Source organism: Lipophrys pholis, assembly GCF_963383615.2.
Source record: "Lipophrys pholis genome assembly, chromosome: 6".
In the NCBI taxonomy this organism is placed as follows: Eukaryota; Metazoa; Chordata; class Actinopteri; order Blenniiformes; family Blenniidae; genus Lipophrys; species Lipophrys pholis.
The window spans coordinates 1460951-1484258 of NC_137629.1; the positions used below are offsets into that span (position 1 = coordinate 1460951).

The following is a 23308-nucleotide window of genomic DNA, read 5'->3' on the forward strand; positions in this document are numbered from 1 at the left end:
AACCACATGTGATTCTGAATAATATTAATTTCATGGCTCGTCTGTTCAGACACGTTATTGGCCTCCAAGTTTAGTGTAATAATCATAAGATCAACCTCCACCAGCTGTAAGACTGTCAGTAATCAGAAGTATTCTTCTTGTTTTCACACAGAAAATGTCACACGTGAGCTTCAGTTTCAGAGAAAAACAAGAGAAAAAGAGACATTTTTTCAGTAACATGAAATGTCAACAGACGTTAAAGACATTTATTTACCTGACGGTTCTAATTAGCAAGATATTCCCCATCAAGGCTCCACTTCTGAATGAGTCATGTGATAGAAGCTATAAGAGTTTGCAGCTGCTTATGAAAGTTCTGAAAATGTAAATCTTTGATGACACAATAGTACTGATGTGGTATTCGGGTCTTCGGGTCTTCGGGGCTGAAACTGAAACTTTAACTAAAAGCTCTGAGTTCAAACTGCAGCTTTTATAGTCGTTCTTAAAAACTGCAGCTCTTTGTGACCAAATCAAACCTGATGAGAGGAAACAAACCTGCTGGTGGAACCTGAACCAAAGTGAGCTGGACACCCGGGCTGGGTTGGGCCAGTCAGTACCTTAGTGATTTCTCACTGGGTTCATGTTCCTGCTAGTTTCACTTTGATGGGAGTCAAATAATAAATGATTAAATTCTGATGCTGAACACTGAGAGAAGTGCAGCACCTGGTATGATTCCCTCCTTATTCTGACAAAGCATCTGATTAAATCATTTAAATGAAAATATAATAAATAAAACAGTAGAAACTCACAGTTTAAAGAATTCTACTCTTTAAACTGCTGCAGGTTTCAGCTGCTCAGTGTCTTTACTGAGTCATTTAGTCACACAATCGTATGAATTATAGAAACCAGAGATTCACTTTTAGCTGCAGATGTGTGATTTTGGCCAGTTTAATGCTTTTTAAGTTATTTTGTATAAATGAGACGTGAGGTTTTTTTTACTATGTTAATATAATATGATCTAAATATCCTCTTATATTTTCTAATGTGACGTGTTAAAATTGGCTGAATTTGGATTCAATGTGCTTGAAATCACAAACAGGAGCTTCACGTGAGTCCGTGCAGAAGGAAGATGTAGTTTTCTAGGAAGTTTTATTTCAGTAATTAGGAGGTAAAAACCTTGAGAGTTTAAAATAAGCCTCGTTTGTACCAACGACCCTGATCAGTAGAAGGTCCGGCCGTCCTGGTGTTGGAGGTTCTGTCAGCTCTCTGCTCGGCTCACGCTCTGACGGAGCAGACATGTCATTGCTTTTTCTTTATTTTGGACTGAGCTCCCCTCCACCTGCCTGCGTTGAACCACTAGATGGCGCTCTGTGCGGTGGAGGAGCCTGACTCCCTCACAGTCTCCATCTCATGCTCACAGAGGTTCTCCTGCTACCGGGTCAGCCTCACAGAGGTTCTCCTGCTGCCGGGTCAGCCTCACTGCCGGGTCAGCCTCACAGAGGTTCTCCTGCTACCGGGTCAGCTTCACAGAGGTTCTCCTGCTGCCGGGTCAGCTTCACAGAGGTTCTCCTGCTGCCGGGTCAGCCTCACAGAGGTTCTCCTGCTACCGGGTCAGCTTCACAGAGGTTCTCCTGCTGCCGGGTCAGCTTCACAGAGGTTCTCCTGCTGCCGGGTCAGCCTCACAGAGGTTCTCCTGCTACCGGGTCAGCCTCACAGAGGTTCTCCTGCTGCCGGGTCAGCTTCACAGAGGTTCTCCTGCTGCCGGGTCAGCCTCACAGAGGTTCTCCTGCTGCCGGGTCAGCCTCACAGAGGTTCTCCTGCTGCCGGGTCAGCCTCACAGAGGTTCTCCTGCTGCCGGGTCAGCCCCTCTCTCATCAGGAGCTTCTATCATTGCTCATCGTCAAACTGATTCCTGAGATGAGACGTTTCTCTGCTGGATGAAAGTGTGTCGCCTCAATGTGTTCATCACCTGCCGCCCCGAGCTTTCTTCTCTTTCTTTCTTCTCTTTCTTTCTTCTCTTTCTTTCTCCTCTTTCTCCTCTTTCTTTCTCTTGTTTCTTTCTCTTGTTTCTCTTGTTTCTTTCTCTTGTTTCTTTCTCTTCTTTCTTTCTCTTGTTTCTTTCTCTTGTTTCTCTTGTTTCTCTTCTTTCTTTCTCTTGTTTCTCTTGTTTCTCTTGTTTCTCTTGTTTCTCTTCTTTCTTTCTCTTGTTTCTCTTGTTTCTCTTGTTTCTCTTGTTTCTCTTGTTTCTCTTCTTTCTTTCTCTTCTTTCTTTCTCTTGTTTCTCTTGTTTCTCGTGTTTCTCTTCTTTCTTTCTCTTCTTTCTTTCTCTTGTTTCTTTCTCTTGTTTCTCTTGTTTCTCTTCTTTCTTTCTCTTGTTTCTCTTCTTTCTCTTGTTTCTCTTCTTTCTTTCTCTTGTTTCTCTTGTTTCTTTCTCTTCTTTCTCTTGTTTCTTTCTCTTGTTTCTTTCTCTTCTTTCTCTTCTTTCTGTTTCAGCCTGCTGCTTGTGTTTCCTCTGTTTCATGCTCCCCTCCTTTGTGAACTCTGGCCACCTCCTTCCTGCTCGTCTCCTCTCTCGTCTGCACGGCCGGCTTCTGTTCTCGTTTGTCTGCTTTCAACACACAAATACCACATCCTAGTATTTCTGCTTGTATTAATGCCTCTAAAGTAAGGCTCATATTTCCATATTGAAGGGAAACTCTCTGTTTTCACTCTCTGGACTTAACCACCGGCTGTGTGTGAAAAGAGAGTTTCACCTGAAATGCATGAAAAACAAAGGCAGGCGTGGAGGTTAGAGTCTGAAGGTTTCCTCTTGTGTCTGCGACAGGAGAAGTACGAGCGAGAGCAGGAGAAGCTGAGGGAGGAGTGGGAGAAAGCTCAGAGGGAGGTGGCTGAGGAGGAGAGGAAGTACCACGAGGAGGTGTGTGTGTGTGTGTGTGTGTGTGTGTGTGTGTGAGTGTGTTTAAGGATCATAACAACACAAATTAAACAGAGTAAACTGATGAAAGCTGCAGTATGTTGTTGTGTTTCAGTGAGTGAAGATAAAGACTATTTGATGCAGATTCTCTATTTTTGATTCACAAAACCTGCAAATAAGCTGTGATTGTTAGAAATGCAGCCAGACTTGTGTTTTGTTAGAGAGTGGCCAGAAGTTATTACATTTTAAAAGGCGTTTTTTAATGTATATTAAGGACATTTATCATTAGAAACGAAGCCACTCCAGTCATGTAATAACTTAATAGATTATTGGAAAAATGTTATGATAATAGATCAAAATTCTTTTTACACATTAATCAAGTCATGGTGTTTATTATATTCTAAAAAGGCTAATTTATTCCATTATTAGTGAAATGATTGTGGCATGGCTCTTCTCTCCACTCTCGTGGCTGCAGGAGCGTCGGATCCTGCAGGAGACGGTGGCCCCGCTGACCCCCCGCTCCTCCACCCTGCCCTCCCCCAGCCGGGGGGCGCGCTCCACCTCCGAGCCTCACGGCACAATCGTTCGCTCGCTGGCCGACTGGGAACGCAAACAGGAGCTGCTGGAGAGGCAGTCGGTAATCCCATCATGGATTAGAGAGGATTTCTTCATTACCTGAAGGCTTCGCTTCTGATAGAGTGGCCATCTTTAAATGATCCAATCAGCAGGGGTCAGCCTGGTTCACCCATCCATCTCTTCATCCATCTCTTCATCCATCTCTTCATCCATCTCTTCATCCATCCATCTGTTCACCCATCCATCTCTTCATCCATCTCTTCATCCATCCATCTCTTCATCCATCTGTTCACCCATCCATCTCTTCATCCATCTCTTCATCCATCTCTTCATCCATCCATCTGTTCATCCATTCATCCATCTATCCATCCATCCATTCATCCATCCATGCATCTGTTCATCCATTCATCCATCTATCCATCCATCCATCCATCCATCTGTTCATCCATCCATCTGTTCATCCACCCATCTCTTCATCCATCCATCTCTTCATCCATCCATCCATCCACCCATCCATGCATCCATCCATCCATCCATCCATCTATTCTTCCATCTGTTCATCCATCCATCCACCCATCCATGCATCCATCCATCCATCTATTCATCCATCTGTTCATCCATCCATCCATCCATCCATCCATCCATCCATCCATCCATCCATCCATCCATCCATGCATCCATCCATCCATCCATCCATCTATTCATCCATCTGTTCATCCATCCATCCATCCATCCAGGTCATCAGTGATGATTTATGTAAATCTGTTGATATATTTCTTAATTTTTCCACCACCAGGCTTCAGAGTCAGAAATGCAGTTTTTTTCCAAACGTGTGGCTGAAGATCGTTCAGAGTCCAAATTGATAAAAGCGTCTGAGAGACGAAGAAGCTGAGACCAGAGAGACTTTTGGAGTGAAACTTGCTTCTCCAGACAGAAAAGCTTTGATTCTATTAGAACTCGTCTCATGAACGTCTTTTCTCGATCCTCCATGGAGTTTCCATCGCTCTCAGTGAGGAAACACTGAATGTTGTGATCTGATGTTTCTGAACCACAGGAACTCACTGATAACTGGAACATGTTCAGTTTCCTCTGGATGACGGAGGTTTTGCTGCGCAGAGCGGTGATGGCAGCTGGTGTTTCTGGTTTTGTGGCAGAAGGGGGGTGTGGAGAGCGTGGAGTGGAAACGGAGGGAAAACGACCGGACCAGCGACATCAGCACGGCCGACGACAGCATGAAAACAGGCCGAAGGTCAGTGAGCTGGAAGCTTTAGATCCATGTCAGCACTGGAAACTATTTTTAGAAACTGAGTATTCAGTTTTTTACTGAGAGAAAACGGCTCAATCAGCTCAATATTGACGTGTTCTGAACGGAGTGCAGTATTTTTGAAGTGGCAGGTGGATCATCAATGTGTTTCCCTCAGCTTGATGAGCATGAGCAGCAGTCAGGCGGAGACGGCCGGTCACAGCTTACAAAATGGCCAGAAGCTTCCTCCAGTGACCAGCAAATCTTCAAGTCCCGTGAAGAAAGAAGCGGAAGTCTCAGGAGACAGCAACAAGCCCAGCCGGCCTCCAGGAGAACGAAGGTCTGTGAACATCCAGCTTCAATCCACAAACTGCCTCCGTGTTCACAACTAAACCTCCAGCAACTCTTCTGTCCTTTCCAATGAGTTAGAATCACATTCAAACAGGAAATATACTGTCTGTTCATCAGCTCAACATGCTGCTGGAGGGAGACTGTGTGGAGTCTTGTAATGCTTCAGTTGTACATGAGGTGGCAGTGTTGAGTCACTTTCTGTCCTGGAGCTCAGAATTTTCTGTTTTTTCCTCATTTTCTTATTAATGTATAATTTCATGGTATGGATCAGTGCAGTGGGAGCAAAGTGCATCAACAAAGAGCTTCAGCCACGTTAATAATTCCTCTGACTGACTCAGTACTCCACCTGGTGGCGTACTCTGCAGCTGCATAAAACACAGTTTTTAAAATGACATTAGGACTATTGTTTTGTCTCAAATTCCACCTTTAATGTCCAGCATGTCATTTGTAATTATATATTTTTTATTTTAGACATAAATCAAAACATGTGCTTCTTTTATGATTATCTCTAAATCTGTTCCAGAATTGCTGCATTATCTTTTACTGCAGTATCTCATTATGTCATTATTATCCTTTACACTATTACATAAATTACAAAGCAAATTTAGGATTTTTTGCCCCTCTAAATAATTTATTTTCTCTACTTTATATATTGTGTGTTTGAGGTAATCTCAGTTTGTAGAAGATCTGAAAAGAAACCAGATTATCTGAGTGGATTCTGTTGAAACCGTCAGTTAACCTGTTTCACCAGCAGGGGGCGTTCGGTGCCACCTTTTTCCTCCAGTAGGCCACATGAAATCACCTAAAAAAATAAAAACATTGAGAAATATTTGAGTTTGAATCATGTCCAGCTGAAACACACAACACGAGCTTCTAAAGGACACCAGGAAGTTGTTTCATCACGCAGTGATTTCACTGTTGCTCTGGCTGCTATTGGTTTGTGTCTGAAGCTGCCAGCCAATAGTGTGGCTCAGGCTGTGAGTCATCACCATCACCTTCACCATCACCATCATCATCACCATCATCATCATCATGCTGCCTGTTGCTGTCCGTTTCCAGGAGCGGCTCCTCTGATAATAACATGGGCCTCAGCCCCTGCCGGCCCGCCGCCGCCGCCGCCGCCGCCGCCGCCGCCGCCGCCGCCGCCGCCGCCTCCGAGCCTCCAGCACCCAACAGGTAATAGCATCATCATCGTCATGGTTACGGCACAAACAGAGAGAGGCGGGGCAGCTGCTCTTCTTCTCTGCTTCCTCATTTCCTGCTTTTAGCTCACGTCCCCCAAACAACCATCTCATAACATGTAGCTCCGCAGCACAGACCCTCAGCCTGCAGTAACTGAGAGTAACTGACAGTAACTGAGAGTAACTGACAGTAACTGACGATGGAGGAAGACGTCTTTATTCTTATTATCACTGTTGTGCTCTGTAGCAAACATTAACATGAATTACCTGCTAAAACTTCAATAAATCAGTTAAACATATTTAATAAATTAAAATAAAGCCTCTTTAAAGACGAGCTGCATTATAATGATGAAATAACCCCATAATAATGCAATTAATAACAATTTATTATTATTTAGTTTATTTAAAATAACCCAAATGATCCCATTATTGATTATTATTACATTATTGATTGTTACGTTCACAAATATAGTTCCAAATATAATGTACATACTGTATACAGGCAATATTATTTTGAAGTGCTAATTTGAAGATGAAACGTCCCAGAACAAATTAACTATTCCGGATTTTTTTGCAAAAGCAAATATTATTACAAACTCAGCTTCATGAATCTTTTACGTCGAAATAAACTGATATTGATAATCTACATGATTATGATTTTCATCTATAAAATCCACAGTTTGAAAGGAAAACACACAATTAAATCCAGACACACTTTGAATCTTTGAAGTTCATGTAGATTTGATTTAGCTCTATAATTAAACATGTACAATACGACTACAACTAACATCAGATGGTACTTCTTCAGTGTCATACATCAGAGTGCATGCTGGGAAGAGTCACAAACACACCTCGTGTAAATAGAGGCTCACTACGACTTTCTTTATGAAACAACAAATTGGGAGAAATAATTGCTTTAAATGTGCAAATCCAGAATCCAAGCAGCTGAATGTGATTCGTACCAAATGAGATGTAATGAATAGAATATATGGAGAAAATACTGCAAAGTCATCAACATGAGTCCTTCATGTGGTCGACTGTCCAGATTTTACCTTTTTAATGGTGTTTTATATGTATTTACTCTGTGTGTGTGTGTGTGTGTGTGTGTGTGTGTGTGTGTGTGTGTGTGTGTGTGTGTGTGTGTGTGTGTGTGTGTGTGTGTGTGTGTGTGTGTGTGTGTGTGTGTGTGTGTGTGTGTGTGTGTGCAGGTCGGTCAGTGGGAAGAAGCTGTGCTCCAGCTGTGGTCAGCCTTTAGGAAAAGGAGCCGCCATGATCATCGAGACTCTGAATCTCTACTTCCACATCCACTGCTTCAAGGTCAGTGAGCAGAACTAAGAGCAGCGGTGGATCGATCCAAACATCGATGATATCGATATCTACGCTGGTATCGATATCTAACGATACCAGCGTAGGTGTCGATATCTAACGATACCAGCGTAGGTATCGATATCTAACGATATCTACGCTGGTATCGATATCTAACGATACCAGCGTAGGTGTCGATATCTAACGATACCAGCGTAGGTGTCGATATCTAACGATATCTACGCTGGTATCGATATCTAACGATACCAGCGTAGGTGTCGATATCTAACGATAGCGTAGGTGTCGATATCTAACGATACCAGCGTAGGTGTCGATATCTAACGATACCAGCGTAGGTGTCGATATCTAACGATACCAGCGTAGGTGTCGATATCTAACGATACCAACGTAGGTGTCGATATCTAACGATACCAGCGTAGGTGTCGATATCTAACGATACCAGCGTAGGTGTCGATATCTAACGATACCAGCGTAGGTGTCGATATCTAACGATACCAGCGTAGGTATCGATATCTAACGATATCTACGCTGGTATCGATATCTAACGATACCAGCGTAGGTGTCGATATCTAACGATAGCGTAGGTATCGATATCTAACGATACCAGCGTAGGTGTCGATATCTAACGATACCAGCGTAGGTGTCGATATCTAACGATACCAGCGTAGGTGTCGATATCTAACGATACCAACGTAGGTGTCGATATCTAACGATACCAGCGTAGGTGTCGATATCTAACGATACCAGCGTAGGTGTCGATATCTAACGATACCAGCGTAGGTATCGATATCTAACGATATCTACGCTGGTATCGATATCTAACGATACCAGCGTAGGTGTCGATATCTAACGATACCAGCGTAGGTATCGATATCTAACGATATCTACGCTGGTATCGATATCTAACGATACCAGCGTAGGTGTCGATATCTAACGATAGCGTAGGTATCGATATCTAACGATACCAGCGTAGGTGTCGATATCTAACGATACCAGCGTAGGTGTCGATATCTAACGATACCAGCGTAGGTGTCGATATCTAACGATACCAACGTAGGTGTCGATATCTAACGATACCAACGTAGGTGTCGATATCTAACGATACCAGCGTAGGTATCGATATCTAACGATATCTACGCTGGTATCGATATCTAACGATACCAGCGTAGGTGTCGATATCTAACGATACCAGCGTAGGTATCGATATCTAACGATATCTACGCTGGTATCGATATCTAACGATACCAGCGTAGGTGTCGATATCTAACGATAGCGTAGGTATCGATATCTAACGATACCAGCGTAGGTGTCGATATCTAACGATACCAGCGTAGGTGTCGATATCTAACGATACCAGCGTAGGTGTCGATATGTAACGATACCAACGTAGGTGTCGATATCTAACGATACCAACGTAGGTGTCGATATCTAACGATACCAGCGTAGGTGTCGATATCTAACGATACCAGCGTAGGTGTCGATATCTAACGATACCAGCGTAGGTGTCGATATCTAACGATACCAGCGTAGGTGTCGATATCTAACGATACCAGCGTAGGTGTCGATATCTAACGATACCAGCGTAGGTGTCGATATCTAACGATACCAGCGTAGGTGTCGATATCTAACGATACCAGCGTAGGTGTCGATATCTAACGATACCAGCGTAGGTGTCGATATCTAACGATACCAGTGCAAAGAGATGGATACTTCGTTTCCGTGTCTCTCCTGAATGAATGTTGCTTCATCATCAACACTAAACCTGACGTCACATTTTGTTCTGTTTTGTTGTGGATCGATCGTTTTGTACAGTTTGTTTATTCAAGACAATAAATCCAGACATGTTACTGTTGTTTGAACAAAATGTTTTATTATGATAATTAAGTATTTTTTGTTTACCTATAAACTTTTCCTGAATTCTGTTCAAGGTTATAACTAATAACTAACTAACTAACCTAATAAACCAAAGCAAAGGTCATAAAAACTTCATCCAGGTTTATCAGTTTGGTGATACACTAACCCTGAATATTAAAAAGTATCGCTGTCGGATCAGTATCAGTGATACTGGCCATGTGTTCTCTTGATATCAGATCAATACCAAATCTTGCAGTATTTGGTTCTTTACTTTGATATCATCCTGAAGTGTGTAAAAGATGTAGTTAATGTTTGGAAGAAGAAGGTGGACGTCTGGTTCATGAAGCAGCTCACGTCTATCGATACGTCTTTTTCACTGCATTACATGTTTAAAACACAGTATTTAAATATTTGTGTTACTGTAGTGTGAAAATCCTCCAGGATCAATTCATTTCTATTCATCCGTCCATCTGTCACACGCCTCATCCAGGTGACCTTTGACCCCTCAATCTTCTGACTTTTCAAAAAGTTCAGGGAAAACAACAGCCAGCGTTTCATTTCCAGCACCGGTGTTATGGAACAATGTGTCTGTGGTTTCAGAGGAGCCTCTTTGGTTACTGTCGTTATTGTCTCATTTTCCTTTATTTCCTTGATTTTGGATGTTTTACTGTTTCTAAGAGTGTAGTAACGAAGTTTATTATGAATAAATGATGTTATTATGATCATGACTGATCGCCGTCTGTCTCCTCAGTGTGGCGTCTGTAAAGGTCAACTAGGAGACACGACCACCGGGACCGACGTCCGGATCAGAAACGGCCTCCTCAACTGCCACCAGTGCTACATCCGCTCCCGCTGTGAGTCCCGCCCCCTCTATCTACCCTCTAACTCCCGCTCTAACTCCCCCTCTGTCTCCCCTCTATCTCCCCCTCTGTCTACCCTCTATCTCCCCTCTATCTGCCCCTCTGTCTCCCCTCTATCTCCTCCTCTAACTCCCCCTCTGTCTCCCCTCTATCTACCCTCTAACTCCCCCTCTATAACTCCTCTAACTCTCCCTCTGTCTCCCGTCTAACTCCCCCTCTGTCTACCCTCTATCTCCCCCTCTGTCTCCCCTCTATCTACCCTCTAACTCTTCCTCTATCTACCCCTCTGTCTCCCCTCTATCTCCTCCTCTGTCTCCCCTCTATCTCCCCCTCAATCTACCCTCTATCTACCCTCTAACTCTTCCTCTATCTACCCCTCTGTCTCCCCTCTATCTCCTCCTCTAACTCCCCCTCTGTCTCCCCCTCTAACTCTCCCTCTGTCTCCCGTCTAACTCCCCCTTTATATCCCCCTCTGTCTCCACTCTATCTTCCCCTCTAACTCCCCCTCTATCTCCCCCTCTGTCTCCCCTCTAACTCCCCCCTATCTCCCCTCTATCTACTCCTCTGTCTCCCCTCTATCTCACCCTCTATCTCCACTCTATCTCCACTCTATATACACCTCTGTCTCCCCTCTATCTCCCCTCTGTCTCCCCTCCATCTCCCATCTGTCTCCCCTCTATCTCCCCCTCTATATACACCTCTGTCTTCCCTCTATCTCCCCTCTATATACACCTCTGTCTCCCCTCTATCTCCCCTCTATATACACCTCTGTCTCCCCTCTATCTCCCCTCTGTCTCCCCTCTATCTCCCCCCTGTCTCCCCTCTATCTCCCCTCTATCTACCCTCTGTCTCCCCTCTGTTTCTCCTCTATCTACCCTCTGTCTCCCCTCTATCTCCCCTCTATCTCCCCTCTATCTCCCCCTCTGTCTCCCCATCTGTTCTATCTAAAACCATCCCTTCCTCCCACCAGACAAGACGCCACCTGTTCAGATGAGACTCCAGGTTTAATTCCTCAGTTCACGTTTTCACAGATGAAGAAATGCAGATTTTAATCTCACAGACAAGAAAAACGCAGCGAGAAACATTCAGAGCTTATTTGGATTTATTGTTTTCTCCACTTTGTGGTGAAACTCTTTATTGCAGCCACGTTTCAAAGTGTGTATTTAATGTGTGTGTATTTCAAGGTGTGTATTTAATGTGTGTGTATTTCAAGGTGTGTATTTAATGTGTGTGAGTTGACTGAAGCCGTGAGGCTGCAGCAGGTGAGAGAAGATTTAAAGAGCGACGATAACTCAAAAGTTTGTTTGTGTCCTTATTGCTGGAGGACTCAGTCCAGCCTTTATGTCCCATCAGGAAGGTTTTGTCTCTTTAATGTCCCTGAACCTAAAGAATGTCAGAGAAGCATTAGTGGTTTGTGTCTCTTCTGTCTCCAGCGGCCGGACAGCCGACCACCTTGTGACGTTGGACTGAGAGACAGAGGCTCGATGTTTTAATCCCATTAACGGAGAATCACGTCCTTCACAGCGGATCTTCACCTCCTCCATCCAACACTCGTCCTCCGGCAGACAGTCCAACATTTCACAGCAGATTCCTTGTGTCTGTCCTCTGGTGCGTGAGAGAAATGTGGATTTGTGTGGTTCCCACGGCGCCGCTGCCTCTAAAGAGGAAACACGGCAGCACATATTGATGGCTCCACAAACACAGTTATTAAAATCTGCTAGATTCTTTTCCTCCATTTTGGTTCCATATGATGGAAATGTAGACAATTACTATTCTTTTTTTGTTTTTTAACAACAGAGAAAGTTTTTCCTTATTGGAAAGAATAACCGTGGAGAACAGCTGAACGTGAACGTCTGGACATTTATCAAATCCTCCTTATGGCTGGACATTATATCAATACGAGTGATTCCCCTTCGATCAAGAGAGACACAAAAAATAAAGACTTGATTAGTTAAAAAGTGCAATACAGGTCACTATAAATGAAATATTTATATATAAAGAGGATTTGCAGTTAATGACTTGAGTAGTTTTTGTCCCTCAGCTGTTCTGAAGACAGACTGAAGTGGTGGACTGTGACGGTCTGGAGGCTGCAGCTTCATTTGTAAGGCAATAACAGGACTTGTGACGGCGGCGGGTTGTTACTCGCCGGGTCTGTGGAGACTTCAATGTGCCTTAGGAAAGAAAAAGCGATGCAGGAAACCAAACGCCGGCGTTCTGGCGTTTGGTTTGACCTTTTTGTTTCACGGTTTTTATTTGGGGTGCATGATGGAGGGATCGGGCCAAACGAAAAACTCTTAAACTTGTTCTCCTTCCCATCCTGCCTTTTTTCTTACTAAACAGTTTCACCTTCTTCCCTCTGACTCGAGGTGAAAACACAGAACGATGAGACGACCGTAGAAAAAGACAGAAGATTTACTTCAGACGGGAAACCATTGATTTCATTTTGAATGTTGTTTTATTCTAGAGAGATTTAGGCTTCTGTATGATATTAAATGAGGTAATTTTGATAATTGCTCAGTAATAGAGTTCATTTATCCATTAAAGTATATGTAAAGATCCTGTAACATGTAGAGAAACACAAACCAGCAGCAGTTCAATATTTGTTTGGATGAAAACTAAAGAAAAACAACGAGCGCGGCTCCTTTCAGCTCACCTGCTTCTTCTTTTTATCATTTCAAACTATGAGCGGAGCTCCGTTCTCTCTGGACGTAAAAAGAATAAAAATGCACGTTTAAGCCTAAAACCAAATGATTTGCTGGATGAAGGCAAACTAGCAGCCTAATCCTCCTCTTCCTCCTCCTCCTCCTCTTCTTCCTCTCCAGCTGAGCTTCTCCTCTTCATCACTCGGATCTTCAGTATTTTAAGCTTCTGTTTCTTTGTGTCTTTAGATTTTAGTTGAATAAATCTCAGCTGAGTCTCTTCTGGATCTCTGAATGGAAACTTTAACGTCTTTTCTGTATTTATTGTAATATTCGCCTCAACACTATCCGATATAGATGAATCTCATGTTTAAATGCGATGGCATTTATAGCATACTGTATGTTTATAAATAAAATGTTATAAATTAAATCTGTCTTCTTCAAGTGTTTGATTTGAACTGACTCGAAGCTGCAACACAATATTTGAACCTTTAAAAAAAACAGGGAATTGTTTAGTTGTCATTTAAATGAAAATGCGTGAAATTGTAAAATCTGAATATAAATGTTTTTGTTTTGTTTGTTTATTTTTTCATTTTTAAACTAATATTGTGTCACGGTTCTCAATTTGTTTTAATTGGCAAAGATGCGAGTATATTGGTACAATAAAAAACAATGAACGTACTATTATTATTATCATCATTATTATTATTATTGTTATTAATAGTTATGTGAATAATCGACTTGTTTTCCTTGTTTAAATTTGTCTTTTTTCTGTCGAAATAAGTCAAATTGATATTAGCTGTAACTGGATGTCTCAGGTCATAGGATAAAAATAAAACGAATAATGTAGTTTTCGTCGAGTTTTAAGTTTGTCCGAGGTAATCTCATACAGGTAATCTAGTGAAGGACGCGTTACAAATTAGTTAAGAAAAAGATTTATAATGTATTTACAATAATCTTAAAGTATTTTGTATTAACAGATAATATCAGCAGTTTTTCAAATCAAGTCGGAAATAGAATTTGTTTTCCGACATGAACTATTTAATGCAAATCTTTTAAAATTAAAAATTAAAAAACACGTTGGATTAAAATGCGTCCGATTTTTAAATAACTAAAATGTGTGTACGTTGTCTTAATGAAATGAACGTTCGACGGTTAAAGATGCGTCGCTGCTGTCCGTGGTGCTGAAATCATCTCCACCCTCCAAACATCAGGTTATCAGCAACGACAGGAATTATTTTTAATTATTAGAGATTTAAACAAAACGATCATAATAATTTAGTCCAAAGAAAACATGACAAACCAGACCTTTTTTTTTTTTTTTTTTTTTTTTATCATCAACAATCATTTCAATGGTACACCTGGAAAACTATGTGCACATGTAGAAATATTTCCTTCTTAAATATAAGCATTCATTACCTACATATAAATAACTTTCAGATCCTGGACAAAACGTCACATAATGCTCACAAAGTGGGAAATCATTGGAAAAAACAGACAGACAACATGCAAATTATAGAGAAATAAATACAATGTTTGCATCCATCCCCCAGTTTTTTACCCAAAATAAATTCTTCCGAGGGAATCTTGTAAAACATCAAAAAGACTCGTATGATCGATCTACAGGGAGTATGGCCTATGGTTCAACTATAGGAGACAATAATACGTATTAACACTATACAATCTGAGCCACAAAAACACTGCCGTAGAAAGACACACAAAACACAGATTTCCTGTCGGGGAGGGTGAACATTGCAGTGGTTTGTTTGTGCCTTTTTTCTCTCGAGGAAATAATTGTGTTTATATCGATAATTTAAAGAAACTAAACTGTCAGCAGCCCTGGGAATGAAAACACAGCTGTGAGGATTCTTCCACACTGCGGAGTGAGTCTGTGGTGAAAACAGCAGAAATGCATCAGAGTCTTTAATTCTTTCTCTTTTTTCCGACTTGTGGAGGAGCGTGGATCTCAAACGAATCATCTCTGGACTAAACCGATGGTGCGACGCGTCTCCAGTGCGTTGCTGTTTGGTCAGAATCTGAACAAAAATACAAGTCAGCAGGTTCCACTTGTCTTTGGATAAGAAACGTTTTACGCACGGGTTTGTCATTCTGGTGCTGTTATAGAGAAGAGATCAGATGTCTTCTTTTCTACCTTGTTTGTCAGGAGGTTTGGAGGAAAGTGAAGCATTCATCCACTCGGTGAAATGAAAGAAAGACATCGTTATGACCTGCCGAGATGGATATTTTACAGCTAAACTGTCAACGGACCACAAGAAACGTCGCAAAGCGTAAAAAGAAAGTAACAGTGGTTGTATTTATCACTGCCTTGAATTGTCCTTAAGTCAGTCGTGGGCGATTGCTTTTCAGTCTCCGGGATGAGGAGGAAGCGCGTCTCTCCTCCTCCTCTTCCTCCTCCTCGGTTCTTCCTCCTCCTCTGCGGAGCTTCATTAGAACATGCTGGTCTTTACTAACGTGGCTTTGGCTCCGTTCTGTCTTTGCAAAGAGGACAGTACGCTGGCGAAAGGCCCGCCCAACGAGTCCGGGATGGAGGTGATGGTTCCCGGTGCGGTGGCCCAGCCTTGGCTGGGCGCCGTCACGCCCATGCCGGTGGACACGGAGGAGGTCTTCACCTGCTCCACCTGTCCGTTCCCGTTGGTGTTGACCTGGCCGCCGGTGGGGCTCGGTCCGCCGCAGTTGGAGGTTGGCACCGGGTTCGGGCCCGGCCCTCCTGTGCTGTCAGGGTCGGTGGTTTTGGCGTCTTTGCTGTCTTCGTCCCTTGAGTCGGACTTCTTTCCGGAGTTGGACTTGGCAGCGGCCGCGGCCGCTGCGGCTGCGCGCTCCTGCTTGCGAAATTTGGCGCGTCGGTTTTGGAACCACACCTGTGCAATTAAAAGACAATAATTATTGAAAATCGTTGCGAGACCGTCACAAATTTCTATTTCTGACTGCAATTATTCTCTAGATTATTGTAAATATGAGAAAACGGATCGATATGATACAAACACACAGAAAGACTTGAAGATAAACGTCGAGTTTTGCTCCTTGGTAATGAGTGTTCAGTGCTGCGACGAATCAAAGAAGTTCATAAAGTACTTCACTATTTAAAAACTATAAAAATTGTCTGATTTGACAGGATTTGTTAAAATGTTTCTTGTTTGCGTCGTAAATCCACCTGTGCGTATTTGCGCATAATCAAGCGTGACGGGAAGAGGCTGGCGCCTGTTGGAGAGCCGGCGGTTGTGTACCTGCACTCTGGCTTCAGTCAGATCAATTTTGAGTGCCAGCTCCTCTCTGGTGTAGATGTCCGGGTAGTGTGTTTCCGCAAAGACCCTCTCCAGCTCCTTGAGCTGCGCGCTGGTGAACGTGGTCCGGATGCGCCTCTGCTTCCTCTTCTCGTTCAGTCCGCCGTGATCCGTGAACAGTTTGTACGGAACTGTAAGCAAAATGTCACCGTTAGCCGTGTAAGGGGTCTTATTTGTGCAGTAATGGGGAGATATGAGGGTGTGTAATTGAGATGTTGTCAAATGGAAGTAAATTCAAATTCGATATTTTATATAAAATCCAGTTAAGGACACCCGGCTAAAGCCTCCAATTGTGTTATCGCTTTGATTACCTGTGAATTAGTTCGGAATTGATAACGCTGCTGACCTGTGATGCGGTTAATTGTAATGTTAAACTAATTGTTGCTCCTCAGATTGAGGCTCAAGTTTGAAAACTTGTCATAATGTTCCCTTCCGCCCCGCTTGTTGCTACTGTAACTCCAATTCGGTGTCAATAATGAGCTTTAGTCTTTGGTTATCTAATTATTTTCGAAGCTTTATGTCTCATCGCAAAGTAAATAAATTATGCCTATCATTTTGGCAGCTTAAGATAATTCTGTTGGCGGTTTTGGGTGTGACTGGGATAGTATAACCCCGTAACCAAATTACCGCTTGCCTGCAATCGCTTCTAACGTGATAAATTCTTTCATTTGTGTAAGCAAATTTCGTTTGGTAAATACTAAACACATTTCCATTTTCAAATGCAATCAAGGCGTCCTATAATACAGCGGGTTGAGGCTGCGGAGCCGCTGCTTACCTGCGGCGTACGGACTGCTCTGGTGGTCCCGCAGGGTCCCCAGGCTGCACGACCCCGGAGTGAGCGACGGACAGCCGGAGGTGGCCCCGAAAGTGGTCCTGATGGGATTGTACTGAAACCCACTGGCTTGACTGCACGAGCTGAAGTCCGCATAGGCCGATGCCAAGCTCGACGTGTCCATCCCGGCCATACATGACTCGTAGGCAGAGGAATTTAGGTAAGAATACTCCATTTTATACATTTGAGAAGGCTCGGTAGATTTAGAAGGCTGCACTTCCCGGGAAAAAATAAGTCAAAGAAAATCACCCAAAAATGGGTTCGAAGGAAAAAAATTATGAAAAAAAAAAATGAAAATGAGGAGGACGCGCGGTCAGAGTTTTGGGGGAAAGATGACTTGTTTGGTTTGAACTAAATGGAAGAAGCTGGACGGTGGGTAGATGTTCACTGCTCAGCGCCTGCTCCAAAACTGGCCTCCTTTATAGGAACCTAGCCCTGTTTTATGAAAAGCCCCCTAAGAGCCGCCTAGCCCGAGGTCTCTAGAGCATATAGTCCTCATAATAAACTTGGCTCTTTCCGCTTGGACAATAGCAAAGCGTTTGGTCTTATTGCTAGCGCTTTTTTACATGACAATAACTCATCAGTCTATTGGGCTGGCACTGGGGGCCCGGGCTGTCCAACCTCCCTATCATTGATCCCCTGCATCTCTAATTAGAATTTAATACCACGCCATTACGCACCCCTCCACCACCCCCGCCCACCTCCACCACCCATCCACCCCACTCCTCTCCAACCACCATCTTGCCCTTTAATTCAATCACACCACTTGGAAATAATGAAAGTTGGGTGACGATTCTCCCTGATCCAATTTTCTCCAAGCTTTTAAGCCTTTTAAGCGACCGTATACCTTGGGCAGGATTTCACATAGTATTCCCCCTCTGCCTCTTCTTTCTGCCCGTCGGCTCAGACTATATTCCCTGTTTCTGACTCTCATCTCTTGCTCTGAATCTGCTCCACACGCGGCTTTTTTATCGCTATCAGAGAGGATAAAGGGTTCTATGTGAACTGCGCACGGTTCTTTACATTGAATTGTTTCAGTTTGTGGGATAAAACACCCCCAACAGTCAAAAAATACACTTCGATAAATCATTTTTACCTTATCCGATGTTCGTATTTTACTTGTTTTTTGTTTTTGTTTTTTAATATGAGATTAAAATGAACGTATAGATGAATATTTCCACATGCTGTGCCCGTAAATCCCGTAAATGCAACAGAAATCCTTACCTAGTACGTGAAAATTATAGTTTTAGATACTGAAATCGACGTTGTCGTGACTGCTCAACGGCATGAGATGAATAAAATCCAGAAATTGTCCCGGTGCACCAAAACCAGAATTACGCAAATGACACAAAGAAATAAACGAATCCATCTCGGGTTTAACAACCAGTTCCGTCTTTTGGCCAAATACGTGTTTATTTCTGTTTGTATGTCCCCACTCTGCTGCTGTGTCATCGCTGCAAAACTTCCGGGTGCGTTCTTTTTTTCATGATTAAAATGAGTTTGTAATTGTCTTTATTACTTTCATTATTCCGTTTATTTGGCAAATAACATCTTTGTAATGAAAGTAACGAACTGGCGAGGCAGTCATCGGACCTCTTAGGCTCCCAATATTGGCTGAGTGGTTAATTTGGTTTGTGTAATAAGGTGAACCATTTTCCGTGGCGCTTCCACACTAGATGCGTTCTCTCTTTTCCCTCCTCTCTCGCCTGGACCGAGTTCAAGTCCTGTGTCGAAGCTTTTTCCTCCAAATTATCGGAAGGCATGAAGAGGGAACATAGAGCTGTGATTAGATTTAACAGAATCGGTGCTTGATGCTTAAATCTGATCATTCGGTCGTGTTTCGATGATTGATCCGTAAGAATTAGTGTAATATTCAGACAATAACCGGAGAGGGACTCACATGCAGTGTTTTAATGTGGACATTACACACCTTTGTCTCACAACCTATAAAAACTGATGATGGGATTTTTATAGATTTTCTTCACTTTGAATTGTTTCTGGGAGACCTCAGAGTTATTTTGATTTGATTTGATCACAATGTTGATTGATACTTTTTTAAAATTAGAATTAAGGAAACTTGGAATATTTATTTTATTGTTTATAAATATTATAAAAAAAAAATGTGAAATACGTTATGGTCAATGTGTTATTACTATTATTATTATTATTATTATTATTATTATTATTATTATTATTACTATTATTATTATTATTATTATTATCATTATTATTGTTGTTGTTGTTGTTATTATTGTTGTTGTTGTTGTTTACAGAAATGAGGCTGTATAAATGTTTTAAAAAGTATATCAATGTAACATTTCGATACAAAATATTTATTCCCCCTAAAATTACATTTATGACTCTAAAATTATATTTCAAAATCTGGAGAGGAAAGCATATATTGTTTGAGTAGATAGATAGATAGATAGATAGATAGATAGATAGATAGATAGATAGATAGATAGATAGATAGATAGATAGATAGATAGATAGATAGATAGATAGATAGATTTCATCTGTTAAACAAAAACCGTTTGAATTTTCCATCAATTATTTTTCCCTCCACAATCGCTGACTTGCTGCAGTGTGTTTCTCGCTTTTCTTCCGTGACTTCTCAAAGATCAACGAGCACCAAAAGGGAGAGAAAAGTTAATTCTTTCTTGACACAACCCGGTTCCCTATTATGTAAATGTTTTCTTTTTTTATTTTCTCTTTCCACACACGAGCTGGAGACCCAAAGTTGTACCAAATGGTTAATTTGATTATTGAAACCAAAGAGCCAAATGGTTCACCGTCCTCCCTCCACGCGTCTGGCAGCGAGAAAAGAAACCATCTCTGGGATTTAATCTAATAACGCTCAAAGAAACTAGAAGTCTTTTCTGATATTTCGCCGAAGCAAATACAATTATAGCTTTTAGCCATCAGTTTCTTTCACTGTGGCCGCTCTTTATTCTTGTGGTCTATAGTCCTTCTGCCATAGTCCACCAGCTATTGAACCACCTCCTCTTTTATAGTTTCAACATCTTTTAATTCTTTCAGCTGGTCGGGCGCGACGAGGAGACACACTTTGGATATTTTAATGTGAGAAGAATAAAACCGAAAGCTGGGACCATGCAGTTTGGCCTGATTTATTTGTTACTATCCTTTATTTTCTTCAAGGTGTACCAACATCAGGTTGCTGCAAATTGACGCACCCGTCATGTTGCGCACCTTCTTCAAACAGCCGCAGTGGGCCAAAACTGTGATTTACAGTAGCATGATGGGCCTCTAATTCAACTAAAGCGGCAGTTAATTCGTAATTAGGTGGAAAATAACGGGCTCCAACCGTATGCCTTCACTTAAATAAATCAGGAAAATGCGATGTGCGTAAGACCCCTAAATTCCCCTGGCAAGTGCCGCACAATAGCCGGGATATGGGAGCAACTCCTCTCCATTTAGTGCGCACTATCGTTGCTCAGCGATATAGGAATGTGGGTCGACAGGAGGGACAAAAAGAGGAACAAAATGCTATTGTCTCTGGATGGATTGGATGGATCCACTCCCCCGAAAAGGCAAAAGAATCAACGGAGGATAAAGATGAGAGAGAGAGAGAGAGAGAGAGAGAGGGAGAGAGGGAGAGATGGGAGGGTCCCGCTGTCACATTTCACCTACGACGTCTCACTCCTCCGCCCGAGGAAATCCTACGCTTATCGAAACACTTATTAATAAGGCCTCGTTTTGCAGGGGAGGGGCCGTGGAGGAGATAAAAGATTCATTTTTGGAGATGCTCTCATGGCAGTTTAGTCTGATGTCTCAATTTGACAGGGTGGTTGAAGGAAATGTCAAACTGTCGAGGTGAAAGAAATGTGCATGTTGGAGGTGAAATCACACACACAATGCGCCATTTTGATCCAACATTTTGTAATAAATCATATCATGGTTAGTTATTTACATTTGTCCCGGGAATAGTGAAATTTTAGAGAACGCAGCTTATTTTGTGTTAAATGGAATGACGGGTTATTTCGGGGGGGGGGGGGGGGGGGGGGGGGGGGGGGGGGGGGTTCGAACGTCACATTTTGAGGTGTTCCGGGCTGGTGCGTAAAAAGCGCATCGCGTTTCCAGGCGCACAGATGGAAAGTGACATCTGGAGAAGAGGCAAAATTCAATTATGAGCTGGTGTCTTCTCTCCGTGTGTCTGCTGCGGAGAAGAAGAAAAACGTGCAACACAAAAGATGTCAGACATTCAGGCTGCTGCATGCAGACTCTGTCATGTTGTTGTTAGCCGTATTTGTATCTGCTGCTCCTTTGTTGAGTCTGTGGTCGTAGTGTGCGCTCATGTGCTGGTGCTAGTGTTGGGCAAGGATGCAGAGGAGAGCCGCACTTCAGTTTTTTATGCAGGATATATAGTTTAGATGCGATCTATTCATTTTATATTCCACTCTATCCAGATTATGGCGCAGGGCGCAGGAGCAGTATGGGTGAAGGCAGAGGAGCTAAACCTGCACCGGTTATTAGTCCATCAAACCTACAATCAATTTCAGTGTAAATATCAAACTTTACTGTTAAAGGATACCAGATTGTCAAATAAAACACACACACGGAGAGTATGAAAGGCCCGCAGAGAAAAATAAAAACAAGCAAAATATTTGATGTGGATATTTTCAATTGAGAAACAAATCTGTTGTAATCCTTTACAGATCGTCTTGTGGGTATTTTTTTTCCTTCTGCTGTTTTCTTCCAGATGCTGCAGCGGCTCCTGCAGAGCCACTTCGGCCCTTTCCGAGCCTTTATCCGCGTTTCCCAAGTGACCGAGAGACCAGCCAGCAGATTAACATAAAAATCTTATTCCGGGGGATAAGATTAGGAAACATATTACCCTCAAACGCGGCCTTGGCACGGGCGAGAGCCAGGCAAGGAATCAATTACTAAATTACTCCAACCTCTAAGTCGACATTAACGCAGAGAAATGCCATCGACCGGTTCTGAAATAAGATTTCGCAAAGATGTGATCATTAAATCTCTTGCCAGTGTTCAAGAATTTGATTCATAAAATCGTCCGAAATGAGATGGAATTAAATTCTTATCGGGGCTCTTGTCATCGTTTCATCCTGCGCTGTTTAACGCTGGTCAATGGCCTTCATGAGATTTCCCCTGTAAATAAACTTAGTAATTGAATCGGCCTCTCCACGACACATTGTTTGGTTGTTATTAATTTATTGCAGCCTGACGCAGCGGACGGATGGCCTGAGTCTGCTCGGAGCGGCTCTGCGGACGCTTAAAAAACCCTTTCTGGACACTGAGGAGGGCAGCGCAGCTCTCTGCAACATCATCTGTCATTTTTCCTCCCTTTTTCAGCCCCCTGCGTTTCACCCCGGGTGGGGTCAAGGCATATTTTATTTAGCATAGTCTACTGGCATCGCCCCCCTCCTCACCCGCACATTAGCAATTGACAATTATTAGCCCCAGCCTCATAAATCAGCTGCGTGACCCGTTATTATTGTTGAATTGAATAGCTGTTGGGGAAGTGAGGGTCAGTGTCATTAACTCCCCCCCCAACCCCCACCCCCCCACCCTCCCACCCACTCTGCTCTCCACACCCGCACCACCCTCGGGCCCCCTGAAGGCATTTGGCCCCTCTATACAAGGACCTGCTGGCTAATAATGCAGTGTGGTCGCCCTAAAAGCTTAATCACACATGCATTAAGCGGCAGACAGCGACTCTTTGTGCGCACGTAGGTTTACTGGAATTAAGCGATTAATGGTCATGTGAGCGGCAGGCGACAAGGCGGCGCAGTGAGGATGATGGAGCACTTTTTAATGTCAGAGGAGGACGAGAGAGAGAGCACGCGCGCGCACGCGCGCGCGAGAGAGAGGGAAAAAGCGAGAAGGGTTCGGCTGCAATTACAGTAGGGCCATGTTTCGCAATCCATCATAAGACGTCAAGGTCATTGTGAATTACAATGATTATTATACAACGCTTTGTAATGTTTATTACGCCCCCCTGCTTCCACATTATAATATGCAAAAATAGCACATGTAAACACCTGCTATCAATTTCTAAAGCTGCTAATTTACCACCCATCTCCCAATGTTCATATTCTTTTGAAGCGTTATGACTGAACACGTGGCCTCGGTCCGACATTAGTCTCTTTATTTTTGCCCCCCAGCTTCCATCTGCATAAACCACCAGGCACCTCCTATGAATTATGATTTCCATATAGTCAAAAGAGTCTCAACAATGACCCCAATAATCCCAACGTGAGCTCAACAGGGCC

At 42.8% G+C, this 23308-nt stretch overlaps 2 protein-coding genes across 2 annotated transcripts in view; one reads left to right on the forward strand and one right to left on the reverse strand.

Annotated features, from left to right (window-relative positions):
* LOC308111188 (LIM and calponin homology domains-containing protein 1-like) overlaps window positions 1-13342 on the forward strand; it is a 103492-nt gene extending 90150 nt beyond the window's left edge. The window contains exons 19-26 of the mRNA XM_080465994.1: window positions 2801-2893; window positions 3366-3527; window positions 4621-4715; window positions 4888-5049; window positions 6120-6236; window positions 7450-7558; window positions 10173-10275; window positions 11715-13342. Of these exons, the coding sequence (XP_080322120.1) occupies window positions 2801-2893; window positions 3366-3527; window positions 4621-4715; window positions 4888-5049; window positions 6120-6236; window positions 7450-7558; window positions 10173-10275; window positions 11715-11740 (867 nt within the window). The 3' untranslated portion in view covers window positions 11741-13342. The remainder of the gene's footprint in view (window positions 1-2800; window positions 2894-3365; window positions 3528-4620; window positions 4716-4887; window positions 5050-6119; window positions 6237-7449; window positions 7559-10172; window positions 10276-11714) is intronic.
* A 2025-nt stretch (window positions 13343-15367) lies between these two features.
* Window positions 15368-17469, reverse strand: phox2bb (paired like homeobox 2Bb; the record flags this gene model as incomplete). The annotated part of the gene is made up of 3 exons (XM_080465065.1): window positions 16998-17469; window positions 16166-16353; window positions 15368-15799 (listed from the first exon to the last, which is right to left on the reverse strand). The coding sequence occupies exons 1-3, from the start codon at window positions 17236-17238 to the stop codon at window positions 15368-15370; spliced, it is 861 nt and encodes a 286-aa protein (XP_080321191.1). The 5' UTR covers window positions 17239-17469.
* Window positions 17470-23308: the final 5839 nt, after the last annotated feature.